The following is a 17,901-nucleotide window of genomic DNA, read 5'->3' on the forward strand; positions in this document are numbered from 1 at the left end:
CAAAGGTTAGGTGCCACAATGAGAGTCTCTCTACACGTTACTAAGTACCTAGGGATGCTCAAGTGCAGGATTGTATGTGAAGTCCTCAATTCACGTGCAGGCTACTCTTGCTCTGCTCATGTGAATGCCTCTTTCACGGGAGCTCCCTTGTGTCATTGCACCTGCAAGTGATCCCTGACGGCAAAGCGCCAATTCAGCTCTGTTTTTGCTGTGAGAACAAGTACTGTAGGCTCCTTTGAATTGCCAATTTGCATTTCTTTAAGGTGTGAGAAAGTGTCAAGATCTGCATTTCAATGAATGGATATGGGGGAAACTGGGATACTCTTAGCAGTTGATATCAAACATGAATGAATTCATGTGGAGCAAATTGAAGTGTGATTGTGCAAGCGAGTGCATAGAAAGTTGGAGGGGGGACATGTGAAATGAGATTCACTTGAGCATGCCTAGGTTCTTAGTAACGTGTTTAGAGAAACTCTGAGAAAGCCCTGTCTCTGGTTGCCTCCTACCTCGTCTCTGCAGAGAGCTGTGCTTGAGAAAAGGATCTTAACTAGCAGGATGGATAGTATGGAGGGAGGTCCTTCAAGTACCTAATGCATCTCCTCCAAGACCTTACAGAACAGTTTTGTTTTCTCCAAAGTTCAATCTAGGAGAGGAAAAGTGCATTTGTATTGAATAAGGTGGGAATGCTTGGAAACCATGTTCAGGGTATGGACGGGGATGTTAGAAGGGCACTGGAGCAAGCCAAGCGGAGTGGTTTTTATGGCACTGCATGCCAACACTGAGACTCCCATCTAGGTGAGACTCAGCCTACAAAGCTGATGGTGGATATCAGCTCACCCATTGCCTCCTCCCGGTTGGTGGCAGTGCAGGAGTAGGCAGTGAGTAAGCAAACAGCAAATCAGTGCTGGCGAAATGTCTCAGTCAAGCAGCCTCTGCAGCACTGGCAGCACTGCTGGCGCTTGACTCTGCTTGCTCATGGCTGCCAATGGCCCTCCAAGACAGTAGCCCACCAGAACTTTCCCAGTAAGTTAAATGGCCAGTCCGCCCTTGACTGGATCTGCTGTTACGAATGTTATTTCATTCTAAATGGTTCCTGCAGAAGGCTGCTGGTCTAGTTACATACTGGTTGCATCCAGTATGGCATTTTGCCCAGTTTTGGCACCATGTAGAAAATCAGAACACAAGCATAGTCTGTTTTCTGACTCAGCTCTTTTCTCAGCTAAGACCAACACTCTTTGTATAACCTGATTTCTTTGGTTCCCACGTGGCTGCCAAAATTCTGATGTGTTCTTAACCTTCCCCAATGCTTTCCTGTCTTCATTGCATGACTTGACTTTCTTCTGGGTAGGGATTGCTCTGGCTGAGTTAGACAACATGACACCTTCGGAACAGATGGTGGTGAAATGTGCAGCTATCATTGGTGTGACTTTCAGCACGGAGTTGCTCCTCCACATCCTCCCAGATTGGACCAAGATGAAGATGAACCAGACGCTGGCAGCCCTGGTGGAATCCCGTATCTTTGAGTGTTTTGTTGAAGGAAAAGTGCAGCAGAGTGGCCAAACAATGGGTGTATTCTCCCAAGAACTTTACAACTGCCCTTTTATTGAGACAGCAGCTAAGGGAGAGTCAGGTAGGTCCCTTCTTAGGAAGCTGTACAAAACGCGCAAGTCAAATGCTTATGCAGAAAGATCCTAAAGTGTGCATTTCGAGTTAAAACAGGAGACAAAACGGTATGTGCCTCCCTGAGCTCCTTAGAGGAAGGACAGGATCAAAAGAAATGGCGAGAGGGCAGTGGCTCAGTAATAGGTGATGTGAAAGACCTCAGCCTGAGACCCTGGAGAGTCGCTGCCAGTCTGCGTAACCAATACTGATCTTGATAGACCAGTGGCGGAGCCAGTTTGGTGTAGTGGTTAGGAGCACGGGACTCTAATCTGGAGAGCCGGGTTCGATTCCCCACTCCTCCACTTGAAGCCAGCTGGGTGACCTTGGGCGAGTCGCAGTTCTCTGGAGCTCTCTCAGCCCCACCCACCTCACAGGGTGATTGTTGTGGGGATAATAATGACACACTTTGTAAACCGCTCTGAGTGGGCATTAAGTTGTCCTGAAGGGCGGTATATAAATTGAATGTTGTTGTTGTTGTTGTTATTATTATTATGTGTTCATGTGTGTTCATACATAGATACGCCGCTGGTAATAAATGTATCTTAAATGAGCCTTATCATATAGGCAGGATTATTCCCTGTCCCCATCTTGTAAAGCATGGCGGAATATGAATGCCTTTAGGTTTGGGCTGAAAAAACAGCTTAGAATCTACCCAATAAAATGAGTTTAGCTGTTCTTGTTTACAAAAACCCTTTTAGTCTCTCATCACAGTAGATTTCTTTGGGTAGGTGGGTGGAAGTTACCAGTTTGACACTGAGGCCGAACAGCAACTTGTCTTTCAGATCTTGCGTCAGTCATTGCCTATCGGATCAAGCAAGAGGAGGCAGTGATGCAGTGCAAATTAATGGGTTTCTGCACTCCGCTGTTGAAGGAAGCAGCCTATGAGCTCTGGCTCAAGAGCCAGAAAAGAGCTTTGCACCTCAAGTGTGCCAGCTATCTGGAAAGCGATGCTCACCAATGCAAGTACTGTGGGGAAGGGGATTTCATTGCTTTCCATCGCTATGCTGTGGATGGCATGCTGTGGAAAATAGATTCGGAGGAGCTTAGAAATGAGGCAGAGAGGGATATCGTGAGCGAGGCTGCCTCAGACCTTGTTTCTGCCATGATTCTAACCGCAGGTAAAGTTCTTCATTGTCACAAGTCTGTGGGGATGTTGTGAGGGCTGCCCTTGGTCATGGGGTCCAGGAGACCTCAGAAATGGGGAGAGACTTTGACTATCGCCAGAAGCAGTTGAGATGGGGACCGTTGCTGCTGCTCGCCTAATTATGCTCACCGTTACTGCCAAGTTGCTGAGGGATTGTGAACAAAACAGGAAAGCTTTGAAGGGAAGTGAACCCTTTCCTTCCTTCCATGAGGCAGCAATAACAAGGGGTATTTAGGGGTAGTAACAACTTATTCCAGACTAGCAACAAAGCCCGTTGTGGGTAAAAAATACAATGGGCTCGAGAACAGGGAGGGCAGGCAGGCAGGCATTCGCTCCTCCTCCATCACTGATTCCAGCTGGTGAAGGAGGGGGTGGGCATTGTCTTCTACTCCACACTTGATCTGCCTGATCTTGGCCAAGTGAAGGGGTGGTGGGCTTTGCTACCTGCTCCATGTGTGATACATGCCAGGTAAAGGGGGATATTGCCTCCTATTCTGTGCCTGACTACAGGTGGGTGAGGGGGGGCAGGCGTCGCCGCCTGCTCTGAGCCTGATCCCACTTGGATGAAGGGGGCTAGGTATTGCCACCTGCTCCCCGGTGGGTGAAGGGAGGAACAGGCATTGCCTCTTACTCCATGCCTGATCCTGACAGGTGAAGGTGGGCGGTGGGTTTTACTACCTGCTCTTCTCCTGATTGCAGCAGGTTGAAGGGGGGGGAGGCATTGCTGCATGCTTGGCTCCTGACTCTGGCAGGGTGAAGACAGGGTGGTCATTGCCGCCTGCTCAGTGGCTTATTCTGGTAGATTGAAGAGGGCAGGCATTGCCACCTGCTCTGCTCCTTATCCCAGCTGGGTGAAGGGAAGAAAGGCATTGCCTCCTTCTCTGCACCTAGCCAGGTGAAGGTACAAGGTGGGCATTGCCACCTGCTCCACTCCTGATCCCAAATGGGTGATGGCGGGAGGTGGACATTGCCACCTGCTCTGTCACTAATACCAGCTGGGTTAAGGCAGTGGGTGGGCAAATCCACCTGCTCTGCTTCTGATCCCAGCTGGGTGAAGGGAGGGGTGGGTATTGCCAAGTGATCCATTCCTAATACCAGCTGGGTTAAAGTCAGGGGTGGCATTGCCACCAGCTCGGCTCCTAATAACAGATGTGTTAAGGAAGGAGGGGAAATTCCATCTGCTCCGCTCCTAATACCAGCTAGGTTGTCAGACGGTGGGCATTGCCACCTGCTCCACTCCCAAAACCAGCTGGATTAAGGAGAAAAGTGGGCATTGCCATCTGTTCTCCTCCTAATACCAGCTGGATTAAAACAGGGGGGGCATTACCACCTACTCTGTTCCTAATACCAGCTGGGTTAAGGTGGGGGTGGGCATTGCCACCTGCTCTGCTCCTAATACCAGCTGGGTTAAGGCAAGGGGCAGGCATTGATGCTTGCTCCACTTCTGATCCCAGCTGGCTGAAGGGGGGTGGGCATTGCCACCTGCTCCGCTCCTGATCCTAGCTGGATGAAGGGGGGTGGGCATTGCCACCTGCTCCATTCCTAATACCAGCTGGGTTAGGGCAGGGGATGGGCATTGCCAACTGCTTTGCTCTTGATCCCAACTGGTTCAAAGGGGGGCGGGCATTGCCACCTTCTCCGCTGCTGATACCAGCTGGTTTAAGGCAGGGGTTAGGCATTGTTACCTGCTCCGCTCTTAATACCAGCTGGGTTAAGACAGGGGGTGGGCATTGCCATCTGCTCCACCCCTATTACCAGCTGGGTTAAGGTGGGGTGGGTGGGCATTGCCACCTTCTCCGCTCCTAATACCAGCTGGGTTAAAGTGGGAGGTGGCCTTACTCAATTATATAGTAAGATTATTATATTAATGCTAAGGGCCTCTGACTGGATATAGCATAGGACCTCAGCATGTCTAAGGGGACTTACTAAAGGAATAACAGTGCAATCCTAAATAGAATTACACCCATCTAGACACATTGATTTCAATGAGTTTAAAAGAGTGTAACTCTGTTTAGGATTGCACTATCAGGTTGTAGCAAAATAGAATCAGTCAGAATAAGATTTTTTTTATAAAAGGAATAGGATTGTAATAAAACAGAGTTTTAACTATAGAGTTGTAAAAAGGATTCTTACTTCCTTTCCTGAAACGTTTTGAGCAGTTTTCTTCTTGCATTGGTTGTCGGATGTGTTGTCCTGTTTATATTGAATTGTTTGTTTATATTGTTTTTATTGCATTGTCTTCTCATTCTGTAACTTGCCTTGACTAGCGGACTATAAATGAAGGCAGTAAACAAAGTCTTAATCCTGTCCTGCCCCTTCCTGACACAGCTTTGCAGCAACGGAAAAGCCATCATGGTTGTGTAGCACATGTCTTGTAACAAAAAGTTTAGCCCCAAAGGCAGGGTTGTGGGGTGGGGGGGGGGGGAGTTCATGCCTTGTGACCTAGTTGTGAAATACCACCACAAGAAATGTTCAGATCAGCACCTTTTCTATTTGACAGACTCGGAGGAACGCGTTTCTGATGCTTCAAACGAGGTATTCGTGTCAAAGCTGCCAGTCATTCTCCACAGGCAAAGTAAAGGTAAAACTCCCTTCCCAAAAGGACACTGGAACTATGTGATGGGTGGATGAATGGCACTGCTGATGGAAACCTTGAGTGCTGGTTTACTGGGAAAGTAAAGAATGAGCTGTGACCAGCTAGCTTAAACCTTTTGGGCTAAATAGCGTTATTTTGGAGTTCCACAAGATGAAGGAAAATGTGCATCTCTTGATCCTGCATTAACCTTGAGAATTTTCACTCAGGACTAGAGATGGGGACAAACAGAAAAAAACCCCGAACATTATGGTCGTTGTTCATTGCCATCCACGAACAGGGGCTCATGAACAACCACGAATATGGCCCTGTTCACAAACATGTTCGTGGTTGGCTGTTCGTGGGGGCCAGCAGGCTCTCCTCCAGCCATCATCCAAGTTTGGTCAAGATCCCTACTGCACCACTCCCAGAAACCTGACTCTCTCTATCAAAATGCCAACAGCACCTGTCTCGTCCTCTCCACTGTCTGCAAACTAAGCCAGAGCTGGGAGCTCCCCTCCCCCCTGCTCTTTGCTCCCTTGTAACAAATTTGGAGCTCCACACTTGGAAGGAAGACCTGCCTATCAAGCTAAATTGGGCTTAGATTGGGGTTTCCAGGGCAACAGCAGGAGTTCAGACAGAGTTCAGACAATCCCTGCCTAAGTTGCCAAGGGAATTGATTGCAGGTGCCAGACTGTCTGGCTTGATGAACAGCAACGAACAAGGCTTGTATCGACCACCTGTTCATCTAGAATGGGGCCTCATGAACAGCTTGTTCGCAAACAGCAGATTGGGCTTTTTTTTGTTTGTATTGCTGTTCGTGCCCATCTCTACTCAGGACATGGTTCCTGTTACATTACCAAATGATTCACAATACCAGTGACACAAAATGGGCTTTCCTACAGAAGCAGGGAGAGACTGCTGCCTTCATCCTCTTGTGGATTCCATAGGTGGCTTGTTGTTTCCTGCCTGCATGGGCATGATTGAGGGAGCGCTGCATAGCCAAGAGAGGATGGCCCCAATGTCGGTACCAGAACTCCCATTTCCTTTTACTATTCCTAGGCATGAGAAAGGAAAGCTTGGTGCAATGGAAGAAAAGGGATAGGAGAGATGGGTCACTTTCAACCATGTCAATTTAAATTTTTTTTAAAATTAGTATTAAACAAATAAACTAACATATAACAATAGTATTATAACCATAACAACGATGAAAGAAATTTTCCGCATTACATCTGAAGATAGATTTAACAAATAGATGAATGGAATATTAAAAAATATTCCTTATTATACAGATCATTGTTTATTTTTCCCAAAGTAAAATTCTGTTTTCTTTTACTGTTAATATGCTATAAACATACTAAATAACTATAGTGAAATTTAATGTTTTGCTCTTAATTATTAACTATTAATACAACAATGATTTATATTGAAGCCAATCTTTTTACCTTTTTTACTCTTTTAAATCTACTTTAACCACTTAACTTGTAAATATTTTATTCAGATGATTATTAATTGAATTATAATACTAATTATGTACTTCCTAAGCCACCTACCCACCCCTCCCTAACCCTTACTACCCCTTTGCATAAAAGTAAACCTTGCATCTTGATTGATAATTAAAGTATATAATCTTAATATATTAATATCTATTAGCTATATGTATAGCTCTACTGAATTAGTGTGTTACTTCACACACCAATTTTGGGTATGCTACTTAACCCCCCCCCAAAAAGGTAGAGCTATAAAACAGGGGGAGCTATGCTGAGAGGACTGTAACCTCCCTTCCCCCAAACCTTCATTTGTTTTAAGGCGATCAATGGGTATTATAACGAACTATATATATATATAAAAGTATGCTTAAATTTCCTCCTAAAGTTCTTGCAGGCATAAAAGGGAACATCAAATATGTCTGATAGGAATCTTGCTCTCTTTCTGTGGTGAAAGCAGGTCAACTGATTTCCTTTTCTGATTGGATTTATTCATTTCTCTTTCCATAGGAATTTCCAGCTCAATAGAATTTAAAAGATCTGTTCCTGTGTCTGTGTCTGTAGCAACATACAGCTTTCCACGATATATCACCAAAAGCTTAGTGTAGTTCAACCATTTATAGCAAGTGTTGGTCTTTCGTAGCACTTCAGTTATAGGCTTTAATTCTTTTCTTTTAGCAAGAGCTTCTTTTGGGAGATCCACAAATACGTAGACTGGCATGCCTTCATATGGAATTGATCCTTTTAATCTTGCTTCTTCCAATATTTTCATTTGTATGCTTTGATTTGGTATTTCAATAATAACGTCTGTTGGGATCATTTTACTTTTAGCTTGTAATACTCTGCCGACTCAGTAAGCATTAGTAATGAGCGGGGCTGTTTCATTTTCCAGCTTAAAATATTTTGCAAGCCACTTTGAAAGGAGCATTGTGAGATCTTCATTATGGGTACTTGATACATCAAGCCCCCTTAGCTTAAAGCGATTTTTCCTGGCTGCAGCCTCGAGGTTAAGAATTCTGTCCTGTTGAATTTCAATTGCTTTTTGCATAACAATTACAACCTTCTGAGACTGCAAACTAGAGTCTAAAGCTTTCTCGGCTTTTTGGTTAACAGTTTGCAAGTCAAGCTTTATTTCGGCAAGCTGATTAGTCATTGGGTTGATTAGATTAGTTATATACAGAATAATGTCTTGTCTCAGTTTTGCTAGCTGCGGGTTTAAAGCTATTTCATTTTGATTTACCTTTTCTGTGGCATCGTTAAAAAGATCGTCCACCATTTTGGATGTTTCTTCCCTGTTGCTGTCTGCTAGCACCGGTTCTTTAACAGTCGAAAAGAACGTCTGTAGGTTCCTTGTCACTTTGGAGTTGTTTTTCCTCTTTTTTGTGATGGATTATGCATATTTTTTGTCAATCCTGTTTCGTTGTATGCTGTTTAATGAAGGTTTGGGAGTTGGGAGGGACAGAGCTCTCTCAGCACGCGTCTGGCCCCAAAGGAACCCTCGCCACCCACCCCCCAACCATGTCAATTTTAGTAATGGCTTTGAACACAGATGGCTTTAAAAGGGGAACCTCTACAGGTCATTAAATCTAAAAATTTAAGTTTTCAAAAAAATGGCTCCGTGATTGTGATAATACTTTAACAATGGGAGACAATATGGTCGTCAAAACTACTCAATTCGTCAATAGTAAATATCAAGCTTCAATCATATAAAATAATAACTAGGTGGTATCTTACCCCCCCCCCCCAAACTAGCTGCTATATACTTCAAAAGTTCACCTTTATGTTGGAAAGGATGTGGCGAACCAGGTACTTATTCACATTGCTGGGGGAAATGCTCCCTTTTAGAAGAATGTTGTAAATCGGTCTTGAATCACATATTTGACATGACTGGATATAGTATACCATTGAAACCAGAGCTGATATTTAAAAAAGAAAATTGGCTAAAATTTAGGTCCCATGCACATATCATTGCAGATTTTACTGGCTGCTGCAAGAAAATTTGCACAGCAAACTGTAAACTGGGGGTTAGCATCCTCCAGAAACAATCTAAAAATATAATCTGAACAGCCAGGGAGCCTCCTAACACTTAAGTACTTTAACAAAAAGTCTTTTTTAAATTCATAAACCAGTTACAGGGATGGTTATAGTTACCAGTCTAGAAGAGGAGGATGTCTGTAGAAGAGAGCAGCTTGAGCAACCAGTGCTTTGCAGCAAGAAGGGGGTTCAGACATGCAGTCCAAGGATGAGTGGGTCCAGAACACACATACAAGGCTGGGGGCAGCCCAATTATACTCTGAAATGTACCCTGGGGCAAGATGGCCTCTTCTGTCCAAAAACAATAACTTAATGGCTGTCTCCAGAGGAGAGACAATAAAACCGGGAAAGGTTTAGTAACACCTTCCTAGGTGTTACTAAAAGGAAAAAGGTGTTTGATGATCCAGTACAGCTGGACAGGTGGTGTCCATGAGTGGCTGATTGATGATCCATAAGTAGCACAGAATGGGAGAGTGGATAAGGGTAGATCGGCAGGGTGTGGAGGTGATTAAATCAGGAACTCCTGGAAGACTCTATTGTCTTAAGATCTTTGCACATCTCTGGAGGTTTGGGGCTGACGGCCAGTCTTGCGAAATGCAGATTCCTCAAATGAGAAGAGACTTCATAAACTTCATAAATAATGGCAGCTAAAATTATATAGTTATATGTAAGGTTTACGCATATGGTATTGTATCTAATAACTAAAACGGTACCTGTAAGATTTATTTTACTTGTACTGATAATTCTCTATTTATATTTTAAAATAAAATATTTGAAAAGTTAAAAAGGGGGGGAGCCTCCACATCCAGAGGCAGTAAGCCTCTGAATACCAGTGCCAGGAGGCAACATCAGAGGATGACCTTGAGCACTCTGTCCTGTTTGTTGTCTAGCAAGGCAACAACTCAGTCTCTTGCAGCAAAAATAAACAGGTGGCCTCTTAAAAGCTAACAAAATTAATTCCAGTATGAACTTTTGCAGACTTCAGCCCTTTTCTTCAGGTGCAATGGATCAGACATTTTACATAACAGGATTAAAAGAAAAAAGAATAGGGTCAAGGTCCAGGAAATATAGATTTGAATTTTATATAATTACATTTCTTTCCGTCATGCTTACATTTCCAGACCTCTTGAACCCGGTGTTTGCTTCTTTCCATGCTTCCTCTAAAATGTCACCATCATGTTCACTGGAACTGAGGGAGTGGGCTGTGGTTTTCTGAGGTACCACAAGACCCCCATTTAAATTTTCAAAGTGTTCACCTAACAATGTTGAGTGTGGATGCAGCAAATGCAGGTTTGTAAACATTTGCATCCTCTGCATATGTTTTTCGGGGGGACAGGATCCTGTCAAACCTGCCCCGACTGTTTAGGTTGACTAACCCCAGGGATTTTTTTCAGGGAAAAGAGGTGGTGGAACTCAGTGATGGAACTCAGGACTGCACAATGACGTTACTTTGGGTTAGCTAGAACAAGGGGGGAGTTTTTTAAAGTTTAAATCGCCCTCGGCAAAAATGGTCACATGGCTGGTGGCCCCACCCCCTTATCTCCAGACTGAGGGGAGTTTAGATTGCCCTCCACACCGCTCAAGCAGTGCAGAGGGCAATCTAAACTTCCTCTGTCTGGAGATCAGGGGGTGGGGCCACCAGCCATGTGACCATTTTCAAGAGGTGCCGGAACTCCGTTCCACCGCGTTCCAGCTGAAAAAAAGCCCTGACTAACCATAAGATAGCCTTTTAGATGCCATTAAGTTATGAGCTAGACATTTAAAAAGATGCAGCTCTGAGCATCATTTTTGCTTGCTTGCCTTAGCAAATCTAAATACTGATGGCCAAAACAGATGCAATGCTGGGGATCTCTACTGGCATTCCCAGATGTGAAATTGAGCTCTCAGAAGCAGCCAGACTGTGTGAGAGTGATATGGATCAGGGCTGTAATGCTTACAAAAGCCTGGTCCCCCACCTGGAAATGGGCCCCCAGGCCTCTTTAAGCATGATGTGTGTGGGGGGGGCATATATGTGTTAGCTGGATGGAAGGACATTTCCAATTGTAAGAATATTCAGAGAGAGAGTTAAATATTTCCTTCCCCAGTCCAGATTGCTCCTTTAAAGGGGGACAACGCCCTCTTTACTTCTGGATGCTCACAGTTCGTTTGAATGTCATATCTTTAGGGAAATGTCCTCCTGACTTGTTTCTCGCATAGGGAACAGCAGAGATATTTGCATTATATATGCACACATTGTGTACATTGTTAGCAGGAGCTGGCTGTGCGCTAAAAGAAGGGAGAGGCTGCTTTTTGAATAAAGTCCATGCAAGGCTTGTTGCCTTAAGAAATATATTGTTGTTCTTAAATAAATCCATACTGTGATAACAAAAGAGAGAGAGGCCTTCTACCTATCCGTCTAAGCTAAGATGGAAAGAAACTCAGAGTGCACATTTGTCTCATGGAGGTCAGAGAGAGCACAAAGAGAGGAAGGGAAGGAAGCAGCTGGAAGGAAGGAAGTTCCCTGAGGGTCTCACCACACGAGACAAAATACACTCGAATTACATGGGTAATTTGAGTGTATTTTGTAATTTGAGTGTAATTCAAGTGTATCTTGTCTCGTGTGGTTTGACCCTGAGAGCCAAACTACAAGTGACGCCTTACACAGGTTGGACACTTGTCAGCTTCCCTCAAGTTTTGATGGGAAATGTAGGCATCCTGGTCTTGCAGCTGTAATGGAGAGCCAAGCTGTAAAACCAGGATGCCTACATTTCTCATCAAAACTTGAGGGAAGCTGACAAGTGTCCAACCTGTGTAAGGCGTTACTTGTAGCTTGGCTCTGAGAATAGCATTCTGAGTAACAGAGACAACAGCACACCAGACAAGAGGAAGGATGCAGAGGACGACGTTATTAGCTCTACTGCCCCTTCTGAAGTACTGGCCTGCTTGGTGCAAAGGGACATTGCACAATCCTTCACTTCCAACACTGCTCAGCAATGGGTGGAAATACATGTTACTAAGTAACTAGGGATGCTCAGTTGAACCTAATTTCACCTGTCCCCCTTCCAGCTTTCCATGCACTCGCTCACATTTCAATTTGCTCCACATGAATACATATCAATTCCAGTTCCTTCTCAACTGCTAAACGTATCCCAGTTTCCCTCCATCCATTCATTGAAATGCAGATCTTGACACTTTCTCATGCCTTAAAGAAACGCAAATTGGCAAGTCAAAGGAGCCTACAGTGCTTGTTCTCACAGTGAAAACAGAGCTGAGTTGGTACTCTGCCCTCCAGAATCACTTGTCGATGCAATCACATGAAGGGAGCTCCCATGAAAGCAGCATTCACGTGTGCAGAGCATGAACAGCCTGCATGTGAATTGAAGACTGCATATATAATCGTGCACTTGAGCATTCCCATGTAATTCGCAATGTCTACTTCCACTCAATGTTGCATGCCTAAATCAGCAAGATTAATCTTTTCTTGTAGGGCTTGGAAATGGACTCTCTAGGAAGTGGTTTGGGGAGTGCTTCAGCTGGCATTTCTTCTGTAGGGCAATAAATCACCTTGGTTAACCTCTTGCATGTCTTTCACCAAGTGATGTTTCACATCAATATTCTTGGTACATGCATCGACTTTCTCTGTTTGTGAAAGCTTAATGCAACTTGGGTTGTCTTCCAGGATTTGTATGGCTGTGGCTGTACTGTGCTTTCACCAGCAGGTGTAGCCAGAATACTTCCTGACAAGCCTGGGCAGGTGAGACATAGGCCATTTCCACATGTCCTTAAAGGGATGGCCCCCTCCCTTTAACGCTGGCGGCTTTTCTCTTTCACTCCACATGTCTCTGATTTCAAAACAGTAGCAGGTTATTTGGCTTCCATTTTGGGGGCGTCTTTTCAGGGATGCAGGAAAGTGCAGGAAATTGTGTTCTCAATAAAAATGGAAGCCAAACAGCCTGCTGCCATTTTGAAACTGAGGACGTGTGGAGTGAAGGAGAAAAACTGCCAGCGTTTGGCGAGTGGGCTGTTCCTTTAAGGATGTGTGGAAATGGCCATAGTCCAGTGGAGGAGAACACAACTCGAGCTTGCTGCCTGCTTGACCAGTTTACAGCTCCACCATAGAAAAATCTGTGTCCCGTGAAGGACTTTTCATCTGCACTGTCAGTCTGCACCTACATATCTCACTATTGCTGGTAGCTGTTAACTTCAGTTTCACGTGTTGACCCTTCCGGGTATCTCACAAGTCTGTAAACTGAACATAATTGGGCACTGGTGTCTCTTTGACACCCTCCATTCTCAGGCATCCATGCTCTTTGATTTTTTTTTGTCTTTGGTTTGTTTGTTTATTTACTTATTTATAGTCCACTTTTCTCATTGTGGAGATAACTTCCATCTTTCTACCTTTCACTTTGAATGTCAAGGTAACGTGGGACATTGCCTGGTTGTTCTACCTCTATTTGTTGATTATCTGTTGATTCACGTGATGCACTGCTTCTTTGTTGTCACCTGAGTCTTCACATGCTAGAATCAGGTCATCTAAATATGTCAGGGCGTAGGTTTGCTTGTCCTCTCTGTATCTGTGCACAGGCAAGGGCCAGCTTAGTCTTGCATGGAGTCTTCTTGGATTAACATCTGGTTCAGCTTCTCATTCTGCATTCTTGCTGCTTGCTTCAGACCATAGGTGCTTTTCTGAAGTTTGCATGTGAGCCCTCACTTGCCTGGCTGCTCAAACCCAGAAGGATGTGGTATGTATAGTTCTTCTTCTGTTTCTCCATGCAGGGATGTAGTCTTTACATTTAGGTGCTTAACTTGAATTCTTGTCTTTACTGCAACACTGATCAGTAAACTTATCTTTACTGAGGAGTGTTGTGTGCTTTACTACAGGGGCAAATGTCTCATCAGAGTCCTCCCTTTACTTCTAGGTACCCCTTTGCAACTAACCTGGCTTTGTAACATTGGATCACTCCTTTGACATCATGCTTGGCCCTGAAGATCCTCTTGCATTTCACAGTCTTCCTTCCAGGGGGGCAGTAATTTGAGTTTCCCAGGGTTGTTCTTGTGTAGAGCAGTGTGGCCTCTTTCTACTGCTGCAGGCATTTTGGGCACTATTTCCCATGATGAGTGTTCTTGCAGTCCCTCCATCCTTGGTCATACACCACACATGCTTGATAATATCTCAGGACAGATACCGTGCTTCAAATCCTCCCGGCTTCAGAAAAGGATCTACATGATTTCAAAAGTGAGCAATCTTTGTAGGTTGAAGAGGTGCATACACCCAAACATATACTGTATGCTCCTGTTTGTAGGGACAGCTGCAAACTTGTCCTTGAATGTAAATGCCCAGGCATGAACATGGGTCTTCAGAAGTCTACCTGGAGCTGCTGTTGGTTTTTAGTAAGAGGAAAGCTAAGAAGTAGTAGTGTTCCAGCTGTTGGTCTCTGACTTTTGGTGTAGTTTCTCTGATGTTAACAGTGGCTAAAGATATTAGGATATTTAATGCTGCATTAGGAGACTAAAGTTCAAAAAGAGAATTATTCTGAACCTACTGATGAGTTCTGTTTCTTTTCTAGCACCAGGGTCCTTTTCCTTTAATTTTGCTTCTCAACGTTCGTCTTGGATAGGATCGAGTACAGGTAAAAATGTTTTATCTCTCCTCCTGAAGTGCACACATGCACAAAGCCCTTTTACTTTCTTTTTTGAATGATAAACTGCGTTGAAAGTATACTATCTGCTTTTCTTCACTTTAGGCTCAATTACTGCTGCGTTCTTCAAGGAAATTAAATTATCAAAGCACATGTTTAAAAACGGTAGGCTCATCTTTTTTTTTTTAATGATATAGAAGTTACCTAGTAGGAGCATACTTAAAACAACAGCATTTCCTTATAGTACAGCCCTCTTTTTTCAGTCTTGCTTATTTTGGCAATTATAAACTGGCTGAGAATATCTCCCCTGTATCTCTTCACCAAGAGTTGCTACAGTTTAAAAAATGCTTTTCTCTGATGGGTTCTCATGAGACTGCAGAGTGCCTTTGAATGGTATAGCTGGGTCTAGGGGATTTATCACATATGTCTTTCCTTATACTTTCTGGTTGGGTGACATTGGAAAAGATCTCTTTGGGCTCAACGTTACCATTCCATCATTCACATGGGAAAGTAGCAACTAGACATGGGTATGAACCAAAAAAATTTAACGAACCAGTGGTTCACGGTTCGGTGCTGACGATGATCCCGAGATTGTGAACCGTAACAAACATTTTCCGTTGCCGAACCGGTTTGTGGTTTGTGGGGTGCGGAACGGCCCCCGTGGCACTTAGAGAGCCCATATTCCCGGGGAGTCTTTTGCAGGCTCTCCTACAGCCATCATCCAAGTTTGGACAAGATTGCAAAAGGGATCTTGGAGTTATACCCTCTCCAATCCAAGGCCCCCAGGAAACTCCCACTCAACACAGTTAGAGCCACCGGTTGACGTTGGCCCAGTGTGCCCACTGAGCTTGGCCCCAGAGCCAGGCAGCAGCCCTGGAACCAGAGGAGATAGATCCCTATCCCCCAAATCCAAGCTGAATTATACTGTCTCTCTCCCCAAAGGCTAGCAAGTGGCAAGCAAGAGCTCTGTCCCACTCCACTGCTCACTGAAAGTGAAACCCAGCCTGAGAGCCCACGGCTATTTATAAGCACAGGTCTCATTGAGCAATGCAGGAAGTCTGTGTTTGGCCGTCAGAGCTGCCTATCAGGGTTTGCAGGGATGAGATTGGAGTGCCCATGGCTACAGGACACCCCCTCCCCCCCCCTCCCCTGGGTGTCTTCTCCCAACTTGTAACCACTTTGCAGCTCCATGGTTGGAAGGAAGACCTGACGATCAAGGTAAGCTGGGCTTCCATTCAGGTTTCCAGGGCGACAGAAGGAGCGCAGACAGAGTTCAGGCATTCCCCCAACTCCATTTCCAGGGGAATTGATTGCTGGCGCCCTACTGTCTGGCTTCCTGAACCGCGGCTGAACGCACCGAACCAGGCCTCTTCCAAACGCTGGTTCGTTGACCGTGGACGATCACAAACCGCCGGATCGTGATCACGTGATCGCCATTTTCATGGGTTTTTGAAGTTCATAATGCAGTTTGTGCCCATCTCTAGTAGCAACCCTGCCAATTTGAATATGAAATTGGGTCACCTTTAGACTACTTTTGGCTCCTTCCAAAAGAAGCTTTCTCCATGCTCTTTTTGGACTGTTTAGTGTTGTCTGCTTTACAGACATAGATGTTCACATGAAGGGGCTACATATTGCCAGACGTACTCCATAGATGCTGTTATGGATCTGTGTGTGTGCACTTCTTTTCTTCCCTCCCCCTGATCCCATCAGTTTCTCCAGTAGCACCACTACCACTCCCATCTAAGGCTTTCCTTAGGAAAAACAGATCTTGCGCAAGTTTGCAACTACAAAAGAAAAGAAAAAAAGTTGCCTCTGTCTGCCAGCTTAAGGGTTACCACAGACTACTTTATTCACCTCCTGCTTGAGACTGGTGCCTAGAGGAGGGAGCAAGCCTGGCAAGTTGTGTGGGGTGTGTGTGTGTGTGTGGAAAGTTCCCTCTCCTATATCCAGTTTGCTTCCTAACTGGCCATGGTTAGCTGGTTCTCCTGGCATGTAACCCTTGCCTCGCATGTTTCTCGTTTTGTGATGGTACCAAAAGGCTATAACAACAAACAGTTATTTATCCCATGTTGTCAGTTTCCCCAGTCATCCAAAGGAGCAAATGGCACCTCAGTTGCCCTCCTCTTCCTGACTCTCCAGGCTAACTCAGAGCTTGATTATGAAAAGGTGAATCAGAGGCCTGTTTGATATTACAAGGCCCTAAGCCCAATCACAACAGATGCAGATGCACAGGTGCCCTAGGTTAGTTTCTTAGCAGTGAAGTCCAATCCGATGGGTTGGATGGTGAAAAAGAAAAGAGGGGGGTCCCTTTGACCACCAAAAAGTCCATGCTGGAGAGACCATGGAACCTGTGTGGATCAAAGCTATGTGGGATGGGGACTGTAATAAGAAGCAGAATTTGACAAGACTGAGAGCAGAACCACAAGTGACAAAAGGTACAGATTGGACACTTGTCAGCTTCCCTCAAGTTTTGATGGGAAATGTAGGCCTCCTGGTCTCGCAGCTTGGCTCTCCGACTGCTGTCCAATGGACTTTTCAACTGTCACTTGTCCAACATTCCGCCAAGCTGCCTACATTTCCCATCAAAACTTGAGGGAAGCTGACAAGTGTCCAATCTGTGCCTTTTGTCACTTGTGGTTCTGCTCTGAGTGAAAAAAACTTTCTGGATTCGGACCCAGTGAGAGAAGATGCTCTTTAACTTCCGTCTGAGAATTTAACAGAAGACCATCTAAAGTGAATGCTGAGTGGTTTCTAATATTTGTATCTATACATTATATCCCTCTTCCTTACTTTATGGAGAAATGGCAGAATGTGTTGTAGACCAATGCATGTGTCTTAACTTTTTCCCCCCACTCAGGATCAGCAGAGGCCATCCGGACATCGTTGACTACGCAAGAGTCCTTTAGGTTTGGTGGCAAAGACTTCTCTGTTCAGGGATATAAGATGGGATCAGCATTTTGATCAGCTCTGATTTAGTGTTCATTTTTATACATGTCTTCATATTCCTGAAATCTCATTGTATGGTATCAGTTTTAGATATGCACGAGTTCTCCTGTGTGCTCTCTGTTTGAGCCTGATTTTCATTGCCAGATGTACTGTGCCTTTATCCAGATGGTACCTGGTGGTAGTGAAGGATGAGAAAGTGCTAGTATGTGCATTTTATTTATTTAGTTGTAGTTGCAACTGATTGACTTTTCACATTTATTTAGTTGTAGTTGTAGTTGTAGTTGCAACTGATTGACTTATCACATTTTTGTCACATTTTTATCCCATCTTTCCTCCAAGGAGTTCAGGAGGCTGTACATCAATCTCCCCTCCTCCATTTGATCCTTACGCCAACCCTGTGGGTTAGGTTAGGCTTAGAGAGCATTCAAGTTTACCCAG

General features: G+C 44.6%; 1 protein-coding gene across 1 annotated transcript in view; it reads left to right on the forward strand.

Moving 5' to 3' along the window:
* LOC129330308 (adenylate cyclase type 10-like) overlaps positions 1 to 17,901 on the forward strand; it is a 93,274-nt gene that overhangs the window by 44,024 nt on the left and 31,349 nt on the right. Inside the window, exons 19-21 of the mRNA XM_054980342.1 lie at positions 1,349 to 1,630; positions 2,445 to 2,780; positions 17,375 to 17,423. Coding sequence (XP_054836317.1) covers positions 1,349 to 1,630; positions 2,445 to 2,780; positions 17,375 to 17,423 — 667 coding nt within the window. The remainder of the gene's footprint in view (positions 1 to 1,348; positions 1,631 to 2,444; positions 2,781 to 17,374; positions 17,424 to 17,901) is intronic.

This window comes from Eublepharis macularius, chromosome 5 (assembly GCF_028583425.1).
Source record: "Eublepharis macularius isolate TG4126 chromosome 5, MPM_Emac_v1.0, whole genome shotgun sequence".
NCBI lineage: Eukaryota > Metazoa > Chordata > Lepidosauria > Squamata > Eublepharidae > Eublepharis > Eublepharis macularius.